Source organism: Bombus vancouverensis, chromosome 3, assembly GCF_051014615.1.
Source record: "Bombus vancouverensis nearcticus chromosome 3, iyBomVanc1_principal, whole genome shotgun sequence".
NCBI lineage: Eukaryota > Metazoa > Arthropoda > Insecta > Hymenoptera > Apidae > Bombus > Bombus vancouverensis.
The window spans coordinates 14,594,312-14,612,713 of NC_134913.1; the positions used below are offsets into that span (position 1 = coordinate 14,594,312).

General features: G+C 41.1%; 2 protein-coding genes across 8 annotated transcripts in view; both read right to left on the minus strand.

The window, feature by feature from the left end:
- Nucleotides 1–8,378, minus strand: part of Ret (protein kinase receptor Ret oncogene) — a 34,715-nt gene extending 26,337 nt beyond the window's left edge. For all 3 annotated transcript variants that reach the window (XM_076617197.1, XM_076617196.1, XM_033328880.2), the window contains exon 1: nt 7,629–8,378. In XM_076617197.1, coding sequence (XP_076473312.1) covers nt 7,629–7,677 — 49 coding nt within the window. In that variant the 5' untranslated portion in view covers nt 7,678–8,378. The remainder of the gene's footprint in view (nt 1–7,628) is intronic.
- Nucleotides 8,379–15,389: 7,011 nt separating this feature from the next.
- The window catches only part of LOC117154154 (uncharacterized), a 119,174-nt gene continuing 116,161 nt past the window's right edge, over nt 15,390–18,402 (minus strand). For all 5 annotated transcript variants that reach the window (XM_033328868.2, XM_033328870.2, XM_033328869.2 and 2 more), the window contains one exon: nt 15,390–18,396. In XM_033328868.2, coding sequence (XP_033184759.2) covers nt 18,268–18,396 — 129 coding nt within the window. In that variant the 3' untranslated portion in view covers nt 15,390–18,267. The remainder of the gene's footprint in view (nt 18,397–18,402) is intronic.

Consider the following 18,402-nt stretch of genomic DNA (forward strand, 5'->3'; position numbering starts at 1 on the left):
AGCGTTAGCATCTAGCGATCTAGCGATCGATCCGGAACTTTCTTAATATCATAAAGAATACTTTCATAAAAATTATAAGAACGTGTGAGAAGTTGTACGAAACGAGGAAACTGGTTAATTGGGGTTCGATAAACAGATTGCAAGACCCTTTTACGCTTTGACAAGTACCAGTCATTTCGACTGCTGTCGGTATAAGTAGCCTTGATACAAAATTATTTTGAGTTTGAATACGTAAAAAACAAAATGAAATTCGTTACATTATTCCTTTAGTTATCATTGCGGGAAAAATATATAACACGAAGCAGGAACTTTAAAATAAAATTGTAAAACCAGTCGATTTGGCTGGTGTGGTAGTTCCAGCGTTAATTACCATTTGTACTTCGTTGTAACTTCGCCAAGATTAAATCGCATGTACGAAATAACGAGACAAAATCACGAATCTACCTTGCGAGGTCATCGGCGTGTTCTTGAAGTCAAAAAGCGAATTTTCCAATCTACTTTGTTTTTTCCGTTCTTTCAACAATTACCCACGGACATACCGATGTTGTCATCGGATTGTCAAATTCAGCAAACCAATTCACTGGCAGCGTGAACTTCTTTCACGACTCTATATATTTTCTTCTAAACTAAAACGCACAGAAAATTCTCCGAAAGCGGGTTCGACGTTCACACGATTACTGTAATAATCGCACTAATTTTCTACCCCGCGATGTTTCGTTCGCCTACAACAAGCGAGTCAACCCGTTTACAACGAATTGAACAAATCGTGGAAAACGAGGAAACTCGCGATCGCGATTGTAATTTCTTCGTCGTTCGTCGTTGTCACGAGTCCGAGCGAAGATTAAATGGAAACAGCTATCGATCATTCTGAATGCTCGTTTTAATCTCCACGAACGTCCACTGGCATTCGTCGCGAAGGCATAGAGCGTTCTCAGATCATCCGAATATTCCATTTATTAGGTTGTCCGAAAAGTTTCTTCCGTTTTATGAGGAAATAATAGACGCGCAACGTTTTCTGTTTTATATTATTTCGTTGAATTACGTACGATCCATTTTGTTCCGTTGAGATAAACACGACATTTCACACACTTGGTTTCACGTTTGTATGTTCGCGAAAGAAAGACACTTTTCGGACAACCTAATACAATTCGCTGAACGATCGCCAAGCGGCAAAGCTTCCATCTTATTAAACTTAACTCGCTCGTTCGTTTTACAAAACGTTGTTAAACCGGAAGAACGAGGCATTCGTCGCTCGGTTGGCGCGAACGCAAAGGCTCTATGGTTGTGGCGTGTTCTCAGTAGCGCTCCTCGATCACTCGACCGACGGAAGAGAAGCAAGAAGGTTTTCATCGTACTACGCCGTATCGACGATACACGGACATCGTCTCTTTGACAAGCTGATCTCCGCTATGAGCGAAGACTGAAGCGAAACGCAGAGAAGACGAACGCTACGCGATACATGCTCGATCCCCGATGCTTACGAAGATGGAAACGAGTATTAGCATATACGTAGGATATACCGTGACCGTACGAAAAGGACGCTCGCTCTTCGCGTTTAGACTTTCAAATTAGAGGTATTCGTCCCGTTAATCGTCTCGTCGCTTGCCATGGAAATAACCGACTATGGAAAAACGCGTCAACGAACGGGCGGCGAAAAAGGAGAAAAAGGGTAGGTAGGTAGATAGGTAGGTAGAGTCGGTACAGCAACGAGAAGGTACGTTCGTTGTAATTTCAATGGCGTGCCTACTCCTACCGTTCTTGTACTCGTTAACGACTCGTAACACGTATCGCGATGCGTCTTGGTTCGCGTTTACGAGACACTTAAAAGTTGATCTCGCGAGTGCGACTCTTAATTCCATCTGCGATCGCACCTACGCCGTAACCGTCGTCGTAAATCGCGATTTTCGAAAAAATTGGCGGACTTGGAGGAAGCTACTGGCGATACGGTTGCTTCCACTTCTTGCCGTTATAGTATTTGGGTTATGGGGTGTGGCATACCCGTGGGATTCTCACTCACGGTTCACCTACATACGCTTAATGTTTTTCCTAGTAAACCTTAAATTAAATTACAACGTTAACGAATTACACGTGAAACACGCGCGACGACTAGGTCGATCCACCTTCGCCGTGTTCCTATTGTTCGTCCATCGTTCGTCCGTGCTTCTCCCATTAGCCTTTTCGTCGCAGGTTTGGACTAAACGAGCAAGAAACGTCGAGCGAAATTCGGTGTTTTACCTCGTTTAGATCGGAACTCGGACGAAAGAGACACGTTCGGTACGTTCTTGCGATATTCGGCGATCTTCGATTCTCAGAATTATTCTCAAATTTTCACTAGTTTCTGAAATTCATATACAGAACATTTCGCAGCATCGACCTGAGCATACATCTAAATACAACGAAGAACGTTCGTTTAAGTGTATACCCTTTCTTCGTGAGATACAACTTTTCGTGAGATCTTCCTTTATAAGATGCAACGAATTTTCTATTTGATTTTGTTCGTCTAATTAAAACTCTGCGGAAGATGCTCGCAATGACCCAATCTTACATTCGAAGAAGGTAGAGTCGGTAGACGTCTTAGAACTGATAATGGATCCTCTTACGTTCCGAATGGTTTCTGGTTTTCTTGAAACTTGTCGAAAAGCTTAGTCGATTCCGAATCTAAGTATCTCGACATTTTCAACAAGCGTTGCCTACGCGATAGATTCCAAGTGTCTCTGCAAGTAAAAGTCCAATAGATTTAAGTTCGAGGAAAGGGCAGGCCATAGCCATAGAAGCTGCACGCGCGATACATTTATTTAGAAAGCGTTGATTGAAAAAGAGCTTGCCTCGTAAACGACGAAGACAAATAAAGTACACGTTTGTACGAACTTCTTTCGTTGCTTTCAGGTGTACGATTAGCGGAGCCCGCGTGTTCCGTTACGCTCTGTGTAGTCAGTGGAAATAAAATCAATTAAATTATCGCCATATGTAGGTGAAGATAATCTTCGTTTTAAAAAGTACAATAGATTGGAAGTCGCACATCGCTAGTTTCTTTTCGTCGTTTAAATCGAACGAAACATCTGCGAGCTTGTTCCATGAATTCGTTCGCTGCTTTCACGGCTAAAAGAAACGAACAAACATTTCTCACCTATTCTTTAGAATGCTGTAAAGGTGCGTTCAAACTATCAATGTTTATTGGCAATACTTCGAGGTTCTCGACGTTCTTCTAATATCGGCAATATCGCACTGACGATATATACAGGGTGGTTGGTGGTACAAGCGGAAAGGGGGTGATTCTACGCGAAAAAAGAAGTCGAAAATATAGAATAAAAATGTTTCGTTCGAGGCTTTGTTTTCGAGAAAATCGACTTTGAATTTTCGCTATAAAGGATCTCACTGTAGATCGTTGTCTCGATGGAAAAGTCAAAAAAAAATTTTTATTCTACATTTTCGACTTCTTTTTTCGCGTAGAATCACCTCCTTTCCGCTCGTACCACCAGTTACTAACCACCCTGTATATATCGATGGTTTTTACGTACGATAACGTGGAACACTTGAAAGTATCGGCAATGAATATCGATATTGCGAACGCCACTTTAGAGCACTTGGGCGAATTCTTTGTGCGGAATTTCATTTTACTAAAACGAGCGACGAACGAGCACTCGCACGCTCGATCTAAACGCACCTCAACACGTTCACCGCGTCTCGCACAATAGCCGTCTTTGTATCGCGAAACTTTGCGTATATAACCGATATGAACATTATGAAATACTCTTTCATAATTTCAGGAATTTTATTTCGCCTGCCTGATTCCAGTCGATGGCATACGCAATCCGAAGGTATGCGGCGAGTTGGATTCGCGTCGCACACGCGGCGAACGTTTTAAACCGATCGCGATCGAAATTCCGATGTACGATACCAACGATCATCGTCTACGTTGTATCGCGTGCAAACAAAGGACCTCGATACACCGTGTACCGACGTGAGACTCCGCCAGGATTACGGAGAACAAAGGCCAAAGCATAAAGAGCGTAACGACGGAACCTGGTTCCGTCGATAACTAATCACGCGCATCGAATAGAATCGAATCGGCTAGCGACGTATCTACCGTAAAGTGTACAACGCGTACCGAAACGCTACGCGCAATGCACCTGGTAAATACCGAGTACAAAGGTACTCGGCGATCGGTGTTTGCTCGAGCAACTCGGAGAAACCTTTTGCCTTTTGATGGATCGAAGCTCGGCCGAGTAGCTAACGTTTGGAGGAACGTTAGTAATCCCTTTGTCATCGCGCTGATGCGCAACCGTTGTTCCCATTTTGGTGAAAACGTATTTCGTTAACATGTCGGATGACAGGTATATCAGGTTGCCCGAAAGGTGATAAGGCTCATAAGGTGATAACAGATGAACAACAATTTCTGTTTTATATTATTTTATCTAATTAGGTATGATCTATTTCGTTATATAACGTCCTTCGTGCATATAATAAACTAATATAAATATAAATAATAAGCTAATATAATAAACTAATATAAAACAAAACAACATTGTACGTCTATTATTTCCTTACAAAACGAAAGAAACTATTCGGACAACCTAATAGATTACAGCGGCACAGAAATTACGCAAATTAGGAAATTCGCGCAAGTTCGATTCCGATCGTTTATTTCACTCGGGATTTTTGATTTTCCGTTCGCGTTACGTTCGTTCTAAACGTCGCGATCTTTCGCGGAGATCCGACGCCCCTAACTCTGTCGTCCCTTTCTTTCTTTCTGACCGGTCTTCTACCTTTCCCCCTCTTGTTCTGATTACGAATTGGTAGTCAGGGGGCGAGGGTTGCTTTTAAGGTCGGCGTTGATTAACGATTTCGTAGCTGCACGCGATGTTAGCGGTTCGTCGATTTCATCGTTCGCCAACAACTTTACCATCGTTGCCACTTTGCTGGACGCCCGTGCTGCTGAAAAACTCGGAAACTCTCTTCTTTCTTGCTCTCGTCGTTTGCAACGATCGCTCGCGTTACATGGACGTAGTATTTTTGGCCGGTAAACCACGGCCAACGACAAACGAACGGTTAATGGTGTTCGTTCGAAGAGACACGGTCGATTGCTGGCGCAAGCATAAGCAGCCATAGATTGGCGCGTGCATGCGGGTCGCGAGTCTCGAACGTTAATCGGCCGCGTGCACCGGTCTCGGAATTAACGCGGAATTCAGTGCAGATAACTCCACGTTGGTATTATGGCGTCGCCTGGTGAGGGTGATGTTACGTTCGCGCCATCAACACGCAACGTGTTAATCCTTTGTCCTTCTCGGCTCTATATGACCCGCAGTGGATGTTACATTTGGATAGATATTATTAAAATATATTGTTTTTAAATAAAAATGTTTGCGAATAAATTGTTTTTCAAAACGTCTCATTTTTACTATAATTTCTGTAGCTTTCGCGTATTCCACGATTCTTTCGGAGTGAAATAGTCGAAAGGAGGAAGATATCCGAGGAGATACGAACGCGACGAAGAAGCGATAAAGACAGCAGAGTTGGGAACTCCAAGGAAACTCAGTCACACCGAATGGCCACGCGTTTTCGCTTAAGTTTAAGTTCACCCGCGTATGAAACAAAGACGTAAGCGGCGCTCATGCAGCGCAAAGTGGAAACAGTGGAAATTCGACTTTAGAAATTCTGTGCATCGTGGCGCGCGCCAGATTTCATCGAGCGTACACCACCAGCTCATCTGTACTCGCGTCGAGTCGCGCGTTCACGCACCGAGAAATCATACGCAAACGGAAAGCCATTCTCGGGAACCCGAGATAAACGCGTTGCGCTCCGATTGCGTCTCACGGGCTTTGAATCGTACGAGAAAACGCGCGTCCATTGGACTTTCGATTTTGAAATCAGTCGTTCGAACGTTCTTAGAACCGTGCGAAATCGGTCGATGGCTCATCGACCGGTTGTCGGCTCGATTTCATCCGATTCTCGCGTGTTTTTCCACCGTTAAATGATCCTTTTGCATGTCTGCGATACGCAACTGGCACACGCGCTCGGTGTCTTGTAATTAATCGAAAACTCTTAGTGACCGCTGTAATGGCGCGTTAATGAATTTTCCGAGACAAACGGCGCCGTTAAACGTTTCGCGATATTAAACTGCGGATTTCTATGCGATTTTTCGTATTTCTATAATTTCAATAAATGAAATCGAATTTTAAGATCAAGAGAGAGAGAGAGAGAGAGATTTGTTTCGTTTATTAAACAACATCTGTAACGAGTATTCTGTTTTGCATATTTTATATAATTTCGTGCATTACGCAAATTATCTTTGCAGCTGCGAATTTTCCACGAACGCATAAATTCATGGAAATCCGATGTCTAGTAATTATCATGCGCTCGCTATTGTACTCCACGCGTTCGATTTCAACTCGATCCAGTAGCTTTTCTTGGGGGCTGCGAAATGCGTAAAAGCTGGATCACACTTTTATTTTCCAAACCTTTCGCAAGATTACAAATTTTCCTTCGTAATTTACACTTCGACATCTATCTGCGCGATACCGCGGCTCAAACGATTAATCGTCCTATCTGTAAATAATTAAACAAACCCATCTAACGAGCTTCTCAGAATGTTTTTGTTCTTTTTTTATTTCGTAGACTTTTCACGATCGATTCTCATTGAGAACTATATAAGCGAATTATTTTGACGCGCTACTGTAACCTTCTCAGAATGTGACGTAATATTTTTTCTATCTTGTTCGTAGATTCGCTTGGACTCGTTCGACGATTCTCGTTCGTTGGAACCGCAGAATGGACGAACGATCGAAAGGGAAACGTTAAGAGGACGTTGGTTCGAAGGGAGAAAGGTAAGCGTAAACGTATGAACTCTAGCGAAGCGGTATCGATTTTTCGACTGCATCGGAATCACGTGAGACCGAGGTTGCACGCGACATCGCGATATCGCGATATCGTGTCCCCCGATTACGGTCAAGTGCGAATGTCATCGGTCCACAAACCTTCGCGTGGCGGCGTTCCTTTGAAAATATACTCGGTTCGTTCGGTTTTTCCGTCCGTCGACTCGCTTCGATAGCAAAAGTCGTTCGCTCCACTTACGTCGATCGGGCGAAATCCCGAAACCGAACTTGGCCAGTCGCTGATGCTAATTCGGGTTGTGCAATGTACGCAAATTTTAGCATACAATGCCGGTTCGCGTTGATTCGTCGTAGATCTAGTAGCGTGACTTTGCGCGATCGAGCACGACACGGCGGCGCGACGTGCCATGCCGGTAGCGCACGCATTTTTATCCCTTTTTTCATCTTGCTCGTATTTCTCGCCTTTCTCTCTTTTTTTTTCAAGGAGCCATGTTTTTTTCAAAACTATCCTACACGACGAAGATATTGAGCACAGGGCTTGTATTTTTTAGGTAGCCGTTTTAGACGTTCGAACGTCTACAGACACGCATAAACGAGATTATTAAAATTCTGACGCGTATCGAGAGATACACCGTATTTGGCTCGATCGATTATTTATTCGTATCTATCTGTTTTTATTTGACGATCTAAGAGAAAGAAGGTCAGCGAGCGTTTCCGACCGAATAATCAAGTTTCGCGTAATACGAAAATTCGGTGCCGCACGCCGTTCGGAAATCGCGGCTAACACCGTTTACTTACCAGAGGCTAGAATCCCCATCGGCATCAACAACAACGGAAGCAGCAACATCGTAGTCACGATCAAGCGAGCTATTCGCGCGATATTTCCCGAACGATCGAAAGAAACGGCGACGTTGTCGCTCTATCTACATCCTCGGTAGATCGCTATAACCAGAAACTCCACTCCACTTTGCACCATTCGATCGCCTTTAACGATTTCCTAATATAATTCCTGACTAGTTTTCGACTGCTGGTTTCCGTCGAACGCGTATAAAGAAGACCGACGAACTACGCAAATGTACGCAAAAGGCGAAGAAGATGGACTCGTTCGTTTCCTCGATGAACTACGCGCATGTTAGCTGGACAACCACGAGCGACCTAGAACTCGCGTCGAACAACGCTTCGAAACGTCGTTTCGCGGTTTCGCGCTGATCGTCCGTTTTCGAGGAAGACGCGGCTGGCTATCGACTGACGTGCGAGTCGAATAGGTCGTAAAACGCGCTACCTAACAGTTGTACGTTAGCGATCGGCCGCACGAGCGGACGTTTCGTTTACCAGCCACTGACCGGTCGATGTCGCGAAACACGGTACACGCGTCGTCGATGTCATCGTCTCGAATCGAAAGAACGTGATCTCATCCTGTCGACCGACCGGACGTTCGGCACGCGCGCCTTTTCTTCGCTCGTTTACGGGCAAACGAGAGAACAAAGTCGATGTACCGGGGGTACGTGGATGGGAAAAAAAGTCGGAGACCGCGTCGCGACGCCGAGCCGCACCAGGCATAACTGAGAGCGTTGTCGGACACCCGCCGTTATCAGGTACGATTGGAGGCGAGGTGCGCGTGCGCGTACGCGTACGAATACGCACGTGTGCGCACCCCCGAGAGGAATCGGGACAAACCGAGCGAGGCACAGCCGCTCGGGGAATAGGTGCGACCCTTCCTTCCCTACGAGTCTTTTCCCATATTTACCCGTTCTAATTATTCCTTTCCGCGGTAGCCTGACGCACCTTCGCCTTTCGCGCAATTCCACCGTTTCTTCCTATTTGCATCGTCTTCCGTTTGTCCTCTCGTTTACCTTTCGAGATTTCCATCGATTCCGAATCCCGCGCCGTTTATCGTTTGCTCGGCTTCTTCCTTTCTTCCGTCGTCGGAAAAATGAGACTAGTCTCCGTGACGCGGAGGAATCAACGATATACAACGCTTTTATGGCCCGAGCATTTTCGGCTATACGTAATAACACGTAAGTATAATACGTACTTGCTACATTTCGTTATTGGCGATTGGCACGCGATTTTTCCGTAAAAGTTTCTTCTTCTTTCCACGGGGTTACGTTGCGTTTTCATCGCAACGCGGTTAAACACCGAGCTGAACGTGTTTTACTTTTCGTTAGACGCGAGTACGGAAAATATGTGTGTGTGTGTGTGTATAAACAAAAAGTTTCGTTTCAGTCTCGAGGGATCGACGTACACCTCCTAAACGAAAAGTTTAGCGTCGGTTCCCAGGCGGCGATAAAGCGTTTAGCGCGTTAAATTTACATTTTTTAGGCTCTTTTTGTCTCCAAATTCGGCTGTCGCCTTATTTAAATATTTATCCTCTCCACTAGTTCGTACTGTCCAGCAGAGAAATATACCGATCGCGTCCAACGTTTCGGCACGTCCCAGTTCTGCCTCAACGTGCGTGAAACACGCATCGTTGATGCACCTAACGTCGCCCAACCAAACTTCAAACCCTACTAAGCCTAAAAGGTAAGACGCCTTTTCGTATCAAATCGATATCAAACGAAACGAATGTTATTCTCGTTTCCTATGCACAAGGTATACGTCTCTTTGTACAGTTTTTATTCGTTTGCCCACGACTTCCGTTGCCGATTTCTACTCAACGTTCCTTCTTTTCCAAAATATCGCAATTGGCTAATGTTTATAAACGTAATTCTAATATTATACAAGGTGGTTGGTAACTGGCGGTACAAGCGGAAAGGGGGTGATTCTAGGCGAAAAAAGAAGTCGAAAATATGGAATAAAAATGTTTCGTTCGAGGCTTTGTTTTCGAGAAAATCGACTTTGAATTTTCGCTCGGTACGCGTGCACTTTATCGCGTCTCGTTATAACGGATCTCACTGTAGATCGTTGTCTCGATGGAAAAATTAAAAAAAAAAATTTTATTCTATATTTTCGACTTCTTTTTTCCCGTAAAATCACCCCCTTTGCGCGTGTACCACCAGCTACCACCCACCCTGTATATATAATAATAATAATAACAATTTTACGCTTTGGTAATCGCAGCTAAAGTCAAGCTGACGTGACGCGCTCCGCGATGAAAGCGATACGCGCGAACGTGTCGCATGTCTACGACGGATCGTAAGTTTGACTGGCGATCCGCGGGCGAAATTTTCTTGTACCGTCGCTGTGGTTTCGCTTAATCTCTTTCGATGGTTCGAAAGCAACGTTTCGGCGGGCAGAATAGGATCTCCCCTTTGAAACGATAACAGAGAACGCGAGACACAGGACGAGAGGGGTGCATTTCAATTGATCCGTCGCTATCGTCAGCAGGGTTCGTTGACCAACATTATCGTATACAGTGACGTGCACGCGAACCCTTCCAGAAAAGAATACGCAGAGAGTGTCCTTGAACCATCATCGTTTCCTCGTTAAAATCATTTACGATCCTTTGCTTTTGATCTTTCGTTTGTACGACCTTGTCTCTCCGCTTTGCCTTTTCCATCTCTCGCCTTTCTTTCGTTTTATTCCTGCGAATCCGTCTGCATATATTGGCTTGGCAACTAAGCGACTGCGGATTTTGTCAATATCACCTAACGACAAAATCCGCAATCGCTTAGTTGCCAATGCGATAGTTTCGCCATAGTTCTCTGATCGCGCCCGATCAAGCTACGAAAGTACAGTCACGCGAGTCGAATATTTCGTGGAAAAATCGTTGCATATTTTCGAAACGTAGGCTGTGACGTTACATGTAGAATAAATTCGAAATTCCACTTCTTCGAGCCTCGTACTCGCTTGCGCTATTTTCATGATACGTTAGCACGGTTACAGTTTACTATAGTTTGATGTAGTTGTCGAATATCGTCATCGATTTTACGATGATAGGAAGACTATTATTTGGTAGTAGTATACGGTATTTATTAATCGCAGCAGTCGGCAATCGCCTACAAATGGACTTGGTCTCGCTCCTACCACGTTCTACCGATCTCAAATTCTTGTTCGAGCCTGTCGTATCAATTCCATTGCTCTTGCGATTCTCGCTGAGTCACTTTTACTTCTATCTTTTCGTTATCCTTCTTACTAATTTTTCTCCACTTTCAAGCTACTTGGCAAGTGCAGCGTATCCAAATATTTTTGTTTAACGAACGCTCAGTTTCCTCTCGTTTCTTAGCACCTGTGATAGGAGCTTTTGCATCGTGCTATATTTAACTCCGTTACACCACCTCTTTGCGATTCTTTTACAGTTCGACGTAGCAAGACGTTATCTAGCATTGTTTTCACGGACGGAAACGAGAGTCGTCTCGGAGCGAGAAAGTCGATCGGGAAAGAAAGCTGAGTCATACAGGAAAGATTCGTCTCATCCCTCGTCTTACTCATCCGGCGCTGTTTTTCCAGTTAATTTATTTTATTTATTTCGCATGCGAGAGAGAATTCGCGTTAGATCAATGAACAGTCAGACTTTTTTTTATATATCGTACAATACGTTTTGAAATTTCATTGGCAACGACGATGGCACGCGGCTGTCGCGACTCTGTCGGTAAAATTGAAAACGAATCTGAAAATTTCTATAGAAGATATTTGGCGGAAACGCGCATTTGAGAAAGATCGTCGAGATATTTGAACAATGAATCGTTCGCTATATTAATAATCCATAACCCGTAGTTAGACCATTTTTCCCACTAATCGTATGTTTCCAGGCTACTGTTCACACTGTATGTTAATTTCTCGCTACAGCGTATTTTCGCGACGAATGTCTTGTTATAGATTCTATATACATCTCCACGTTGGTCTCAAGTTTCGCGACTCTGTCGGTAAAATTGGAAACGAATCTGAAAATGTCTATAGAAGTTGCGAGATATTTGGCGGAAACGCTCACTTGGAAAGATCGTCGAGATATCTGAACATTGAATCGAACGAATCGATTTCAAGTTTCAAGTTTCGCTACTCTATAATCGCGATAGTCGTCTATCGGTCTATATCGATACTAACGAAATATTAAAAAGTTTCGTAGAAAAAGCGTGCGAATACTTTTACTAGCTGTACGTACAATGGCGCGGTAACGATGAATGTATAAGGAAAAAATAAGAGAAGGTTGAAGAAAATGGAAGATGATAGAGAAAAAGAGTAGAAAAGAGTCGTGGGACCAAGGACGAATCTCTCGTCAAGCTTTTTCAAAATCACCGATAATTCGAACGAGACGTGTGAAAATGTTCGCTTTGAGCTTAAGGTAGCCAGTCGGAACTAATAAACCAATAACGATCGTTTTTTTTCGTTCCTTCCGTATATTCGATGTCGTTTATTCGATGCGATGATAAACGGAATTAATAGATAGTTTCCTAGGTCAACGATGCAGGAGGGCCAATTTATTTGCAACCTTGAACCATCCTGGAACTCCATTACCAATAACATCCATCGTAATTATTGTCCGTTTCGTTTGTCAAGAATTAATGGTCTGAAACAGCGTATATCGTATCGTTTGCTATATCGTGTTTCAGATTGAAATTGAATTATACGAAAGCGTAGTTCGTCCGCCCACTGCGCCGTGGCGCTCAAATTCGCGTTACTTTTCTTTTTCGCTTAATATCACGCAGCATCCGTTAATCCTAATGAGCAAGTGGAACGTTGGGAACGTCGAGGACTTAGTAAGCAGCTGTTTCGGCTTATCGTGCTTTTCCTATAATAGCATGAAACACGGTATTACGGTATAGCATTGTTATTATCTCGATGCGATTCAACGAGATATACGTTGTATAACGTTACAAATTTCCTTCTTTTTGCGATATCACCCATTCGTTAGTTCGTGATTTATCGAATAATAATTCCCATAAGAACAAAGATACACCGTTGCACGGATGCTGTAGAAACGACTGGACGAATAAATTTCACGCGGCACAACACGAGTGAGATTCGATGTGAAGGTAGAAGAAAAGGACAGACCGAGAGGGAGACGTAAAATTCAATGTGAAAATAGGAAAGAATGGAAAATATGGAACAAACTGGGATCGTGTTCGTTCGTTGCATATTTTATTAGAAACTGGGACATTGTTCGTATTTGACGCAATTTCGACGATTCCACTATGCATCGCAAGCCTGTATTACTTCACAGAGGAATGCCCATTTCCTCTTCAATTTCTACATTCCGTTGTTCCTTCTTCCCTTACGCGACAAGATGGTAATAAATAAGTTAATAAATAAAAAGAAATTATCTTCAACTTAGTCACAGGTGAGTTAAGATGCTCAAAAATGTATGGAGGAAACGTAGAATTCTCTACCTCGTTTAAAATCTATCAGCAGAATTTAATCTTAATTTCGACAAATATCGCAAACAGAGACGAATGAGGAGGAGATCGCCGATGAGCTTGGCAGAAATTCAGCCGAAAGTGCGCTCCGCTAACTAGCGCTTCTAGCGGTCAAACGGCTGAATTATACGCGTATTGCTTCTCCACGATACTCTCGGTGGTATAAACGTGACCCTGACAACCACCGGCTGTACAGAGTTGACCGAAAACAGGCTCTTATTCTTAGTGACGCTTCGAAAACAAGCGGCAGTACGTTGCACCGTACTTCGAGCGCTTACTATAATCTTCATCCTCATTTTCGTATAAGAAGACTCGTTTTATCTACACTAGTCCGGCAAGGGAATCAAGTTATTGTAAAATTGTACATTTATTACAACCTGCAAATTAACTTGAATAGAACAATGTCATTTTCCAAATGAACGAAGCGTCTGATTATTCAAAATTCTTCCAAAGATCGGTAAGTATTAGGAGAATCAAATGACATAAGAGGTATCTGAAACCTTTTGAAATTCCTGTAAATTACGTCATTTAGTGACGTCACAAATAACGAAATAAAAGGTGGCACAAATTTGCCGATTTCGGAAATAAAGCCCGTTCCACGACTATATCGAAGAACGCGACTTGACAAACTTTTTGATTGTACCATTTTTGAATCAAGGGAACAAGACGTTGTAGCAGGGACTACATGTTCGCCGATTCTTGGAAATGAATGGTTATTTTCGAGGAATTTTCGTAAGCTGGTTTGCTGTCTTTTTTTCATACGATATTTCGTTTAATTATACGTGGTCTTAACACTTCTCAATTTCATTTTTTGATTTTGTGTGACTTTTTACGAGATAAATAAGAGAATTGAAGAATGCTATCGAACTATACTGATTTGTTCAAACTTAATTTAAATACATTTTTTACAATTATTTTGCAATAAATTATCTAATTTTTTATGTTAATTACATTATACTACCATTTCCAAGGAGATCGTTGTTGCTGGTTAGTTGATGGATAATATTGGCAGCAGTTGACTTCTTGTGGTATCCTGATTGTTGTATCTGCCCGCAAAATGGCTTTTTTGTAATAAATACAAAAAATTGCTTATTCCTAATTTTTAATTAAACTTTGTTAATTATTTAGTTAGACAAACTTTTTTGAAACTAAAAATGTGGAGGAATATGGTAACACTAAAAAATTCCAGTTAGGAAAATCTCCATTAATCAGTAAAATATATTGACATTATTTGTATGTCTTTTATTTGTTAAAGGAATTGCTCGATTTTTTATATAATCTCACGAATCAAAATATAATCGTAAATTTATCTCTAAAAAAAACGAGTTTGATAATTATTAGAAAAAGATGATCGTTAAAAGTTGGCATATTATACTATAGCTACAAGTTACTCTATAAAAATTGTTTATCTTTGAGATTATCGCGGTCGTTTACGAGAACCTACGTTTACAACTACGTCGATAACTGTACTTCTGTATGTGCGCCATCTGTGCTGTTACTTACGAGATACACGTATTACCTGCTGTCGATAAAGTTATGATACTATTTAAAGAATCTTAAAAACGTAGCAGAAGAAAAATTTGCGGGATATTTTCGACATACGTTTCAAAATCAAGTATTTCGTTGATGTAAAATTTATATTTTATTTACGAAAAATGTAAGAAACTTTCATAACCAATTACAAAGCATCGGTATAAGACAAAAATGCATGGTAATACTGCGAACGTTGCAAAGAGGGCGTGAAGTACTCTGAAATATCTTATTCTTATGTATGATACACGATACATATTTATAATAGGAAAACTTTCTCTATTTTCTTTCACATACTAAGAAACAAATATTTTTACGTTTTCATTGGCCCTCATAGATATGCATTAATACGATCATGTATGTTTATTAAAAAGAAAGGTAGATCATACTTGAGTCTTGTAACAAATACAAAAGTGTCGTTAGACAGAGTGAAAACTTATGTAGAGAAAGCAATACAGAAAAGATAGTAATAACATACGATACAAGATGCAAATAAATTATAGATTGTATTATTTTCATGTGTTATATTATTCTTTACCTCTCGAACGATGACGAAGTCCAGCTTCTAAACTTCTAAATGACAGATTTATAATGGTAAACGCTGTAACGTTTTCCGTTTTCTTATTTTCATTGTAATCGACGAACACTAGTCGTAAGCAATAAAAATCTCGCGTATAAATTAAACGTCGCACACTTTGTTTTTAACGGGTTTCAAAAATGACGCGTCGAGCCGTGCTCAAGTTTTTTAATCATAGTTATTATTATCGTTAATATCCATATAATTATCAATAACTACAGTAAAACACAAAACAAAAAATGGATATCTGTACATTTCTTTCTCTTAAGTAAATAGTAACATAAACTTTTTTGTTTGTATACCAGTAGCTTATAATAGGAAGAAACTAAATCATAATATTCACAGATATTTTACAAGGTAGATAAGACACGACGTAGACACGCGCGTCGCGGGAACTTGAACTTCCTATACATATAAAACGATTTCGACGAAGAGTGGAAAAGTATCGAAAAGAGGAAAAACGAGGAATGAACGGAAAAAGAAAGAGAGAGGAAGAAGGACGGGGAAACAGAGAAAACAGAAGGCGCGATTTTTATCATAAAAACGAATGAAATATACCGCGACGTGAGCGTCTTGTTCGCGTCCTATTGTGTGTACTTAACCGTAGCTGTAATATATGCTTTCTTTAAACTCGGCGTCTCGCACGCTCACTTACACCTCTACACTGTACATATGCACAACGCATCTTTTACACTGTACATGCACACGCTCCACGAGTATCCGCGTTGCCTTAAATTAATCACGCTTCCTTTAGGGATCGTCAACACACCATCATTTATAGTTGTATAATGCGTATACACTTTCGTTTCGTTCGTATTAATTGCGTTAAAATCAACCGTATAATAATCGAAGTTATAATATAATATACATAGTATCGATGTATTCGACGCCCGATAGGTCAAAAAAAGAAGAGAAAAAGAATAAACATACACAGTCGTCAGATCAGTGATTGCGCGATCATTCGAAGTAGTAAAGAAAATAGAGGTTACAAGACAAAACGAGAAATCGATTTGTAAAACGATCGATATTTCGAGTCGATTGAACACGGGTGACAAGAATATAAAGTACGTTTTATATGTTTTGACCATCCCTAATACTTTTCCATAAGGTTATTTTCTAGAGGCATGCGCCCTACGCGCAGCAGCAATAATATCGTAAATAGGTAAGTTTCTTTATATTATTTAATAATGTTTTTTTTCATCCACGGCTTCGTGTGATATAATATAACTTCTGGTCTATACACGTAAGCGCATTATTATCCTCGATACGATTGCTAAAGAGTCTATGACACATCGCGCAAAAGGCGACAAAGTATAAGAGAAATGGGGATGGAAGTGTACACAGAATGGGGCGACGTCAATGGTCAATGAGATCGGTCATACTGTATCCTGTTCATCCAATATGACATACTTTTAAGCCCCTTACCTTTTTTTCTTTTTATGTGCTGGTTGGTACGTTCTAACTAGCCTGATGTAATAACGTTAATAATAATTGATAGCAGCGATAATAGTAATAGTAGAGTAGTGGTAATAATAATAGTAGTAATAGTGGTGATAATAGTATAGTAGTAATAGTAGTAGCAGTAGTAGTGGTAGTAGTAGTAATTAATAATAAGTAATAATAACATAATAATGACAATAATAATAATGATAATATAATAATAATGATAGCCATACTAATGATGATGATGACAGCACTAATGATAAAGATGATAATAATAATAAAATTAATAATATTACATATATATTAATATTATTATTATTTTATATTATAGTTATAATGATAATTATGATAATTATAATAATAATAATAATAATAATAATAATAATAATAACAATAATAAAGAATCAAAATAAGAATATTAAAAATTTTATATAATATACATAGTGCTAAGATGATAATAATGATAATAATATGATACATCCTGCTATTGGAAATTATATTACACTAGGAATAAACACTATTTTAGGTAGTTTTTTTCCCACGCTTCTTCGCTAGAGGTCTAAATCGTAACTTTACTTTCTAGTTCGACACGAGCGGCAGCAGCAACAGCGGCAGCAGCAACTATTGTTACAATTAATATAATACATAGGTATTTATATAGAGCAGTATTATACAAAAAACACATCACATACCGCGTGGACCGGTATCGGTCGCCATTTTATAATGTTTTTACTTTTTTGTTTTCTTCGTCTTTACGCAGATATATATCGTTAAATAATTAAAATCACAGTAGTTATGCCCTCGCTGGCTCGCTTATAATTTATACAGTATCATTAATATCTAAGCCTTACTTAAAATAGCTCGTGTATTATAGTGGTAGGGGGTACGTTAGTTTTTTTAATCTTCTTCCTCTATTCTCTTACTTACGAAATCGACTGTCCATCTAGAGCAACGGTAGATATATTATTTTACTGTTTTCCTAGAGGAGGGACGCGTGTGAGTTTTTGTTCCTTCGTTTTCTCTCTATCTTTCGCTCTTTTACATCTTTTCTTTCTTTCATTCTTCTTTCCTTTCCTTTCTTTTTTTCACAGTGAGGACATCGCGTGGTTTTTATCAATCGAAGGTCTTCACTAAGGGCTGGGGTTGTGCCTGACCCGCTTGTCAGAAAGACCAAGAGTGACGTCGGTCGATCTCACAAACGTCGTCAGTTAGACAAGTGGTACCGCGAGCCACTTCATCGAGGAGGAATGAAACTCGCCATTGCGAAATAAACCGGGGAAGAAAGGCACGCTCGGTGATGTTCGCACATTGACCGTGCTAGCCTCTCTACGCTACACAACCCCGTACCTACGTTTTAGGCCTACGATCTAGAACATCGGTACGAATCGCCGAAGAATCCGTTTGATTGTCACTGATATAACTCCGCAGGAGAACCCTTCCTCGCTCCCTCGGAAATACTCTTCATCGTTCGTCGTACGATACTGCACCTCGTTAGGAGGACACTCCAGGCTTCATGCCACGTTCGAAGCGTCCTACAAGTGCGTGAAGGCGAGAAGTATAGATATATTGTAATCCAATAGACCACTGGTTGGCCTCAAACCGTGGCGATCACGATGAGCAAATGGGCGATCTTTGCGACACGATGCAATAAATCCGGTGCGATTCGCGCTAGGCTCTCGTTCGCGAAATCACACGACGGGAAAATGTGAACTACGTATGCAGGCTGCAA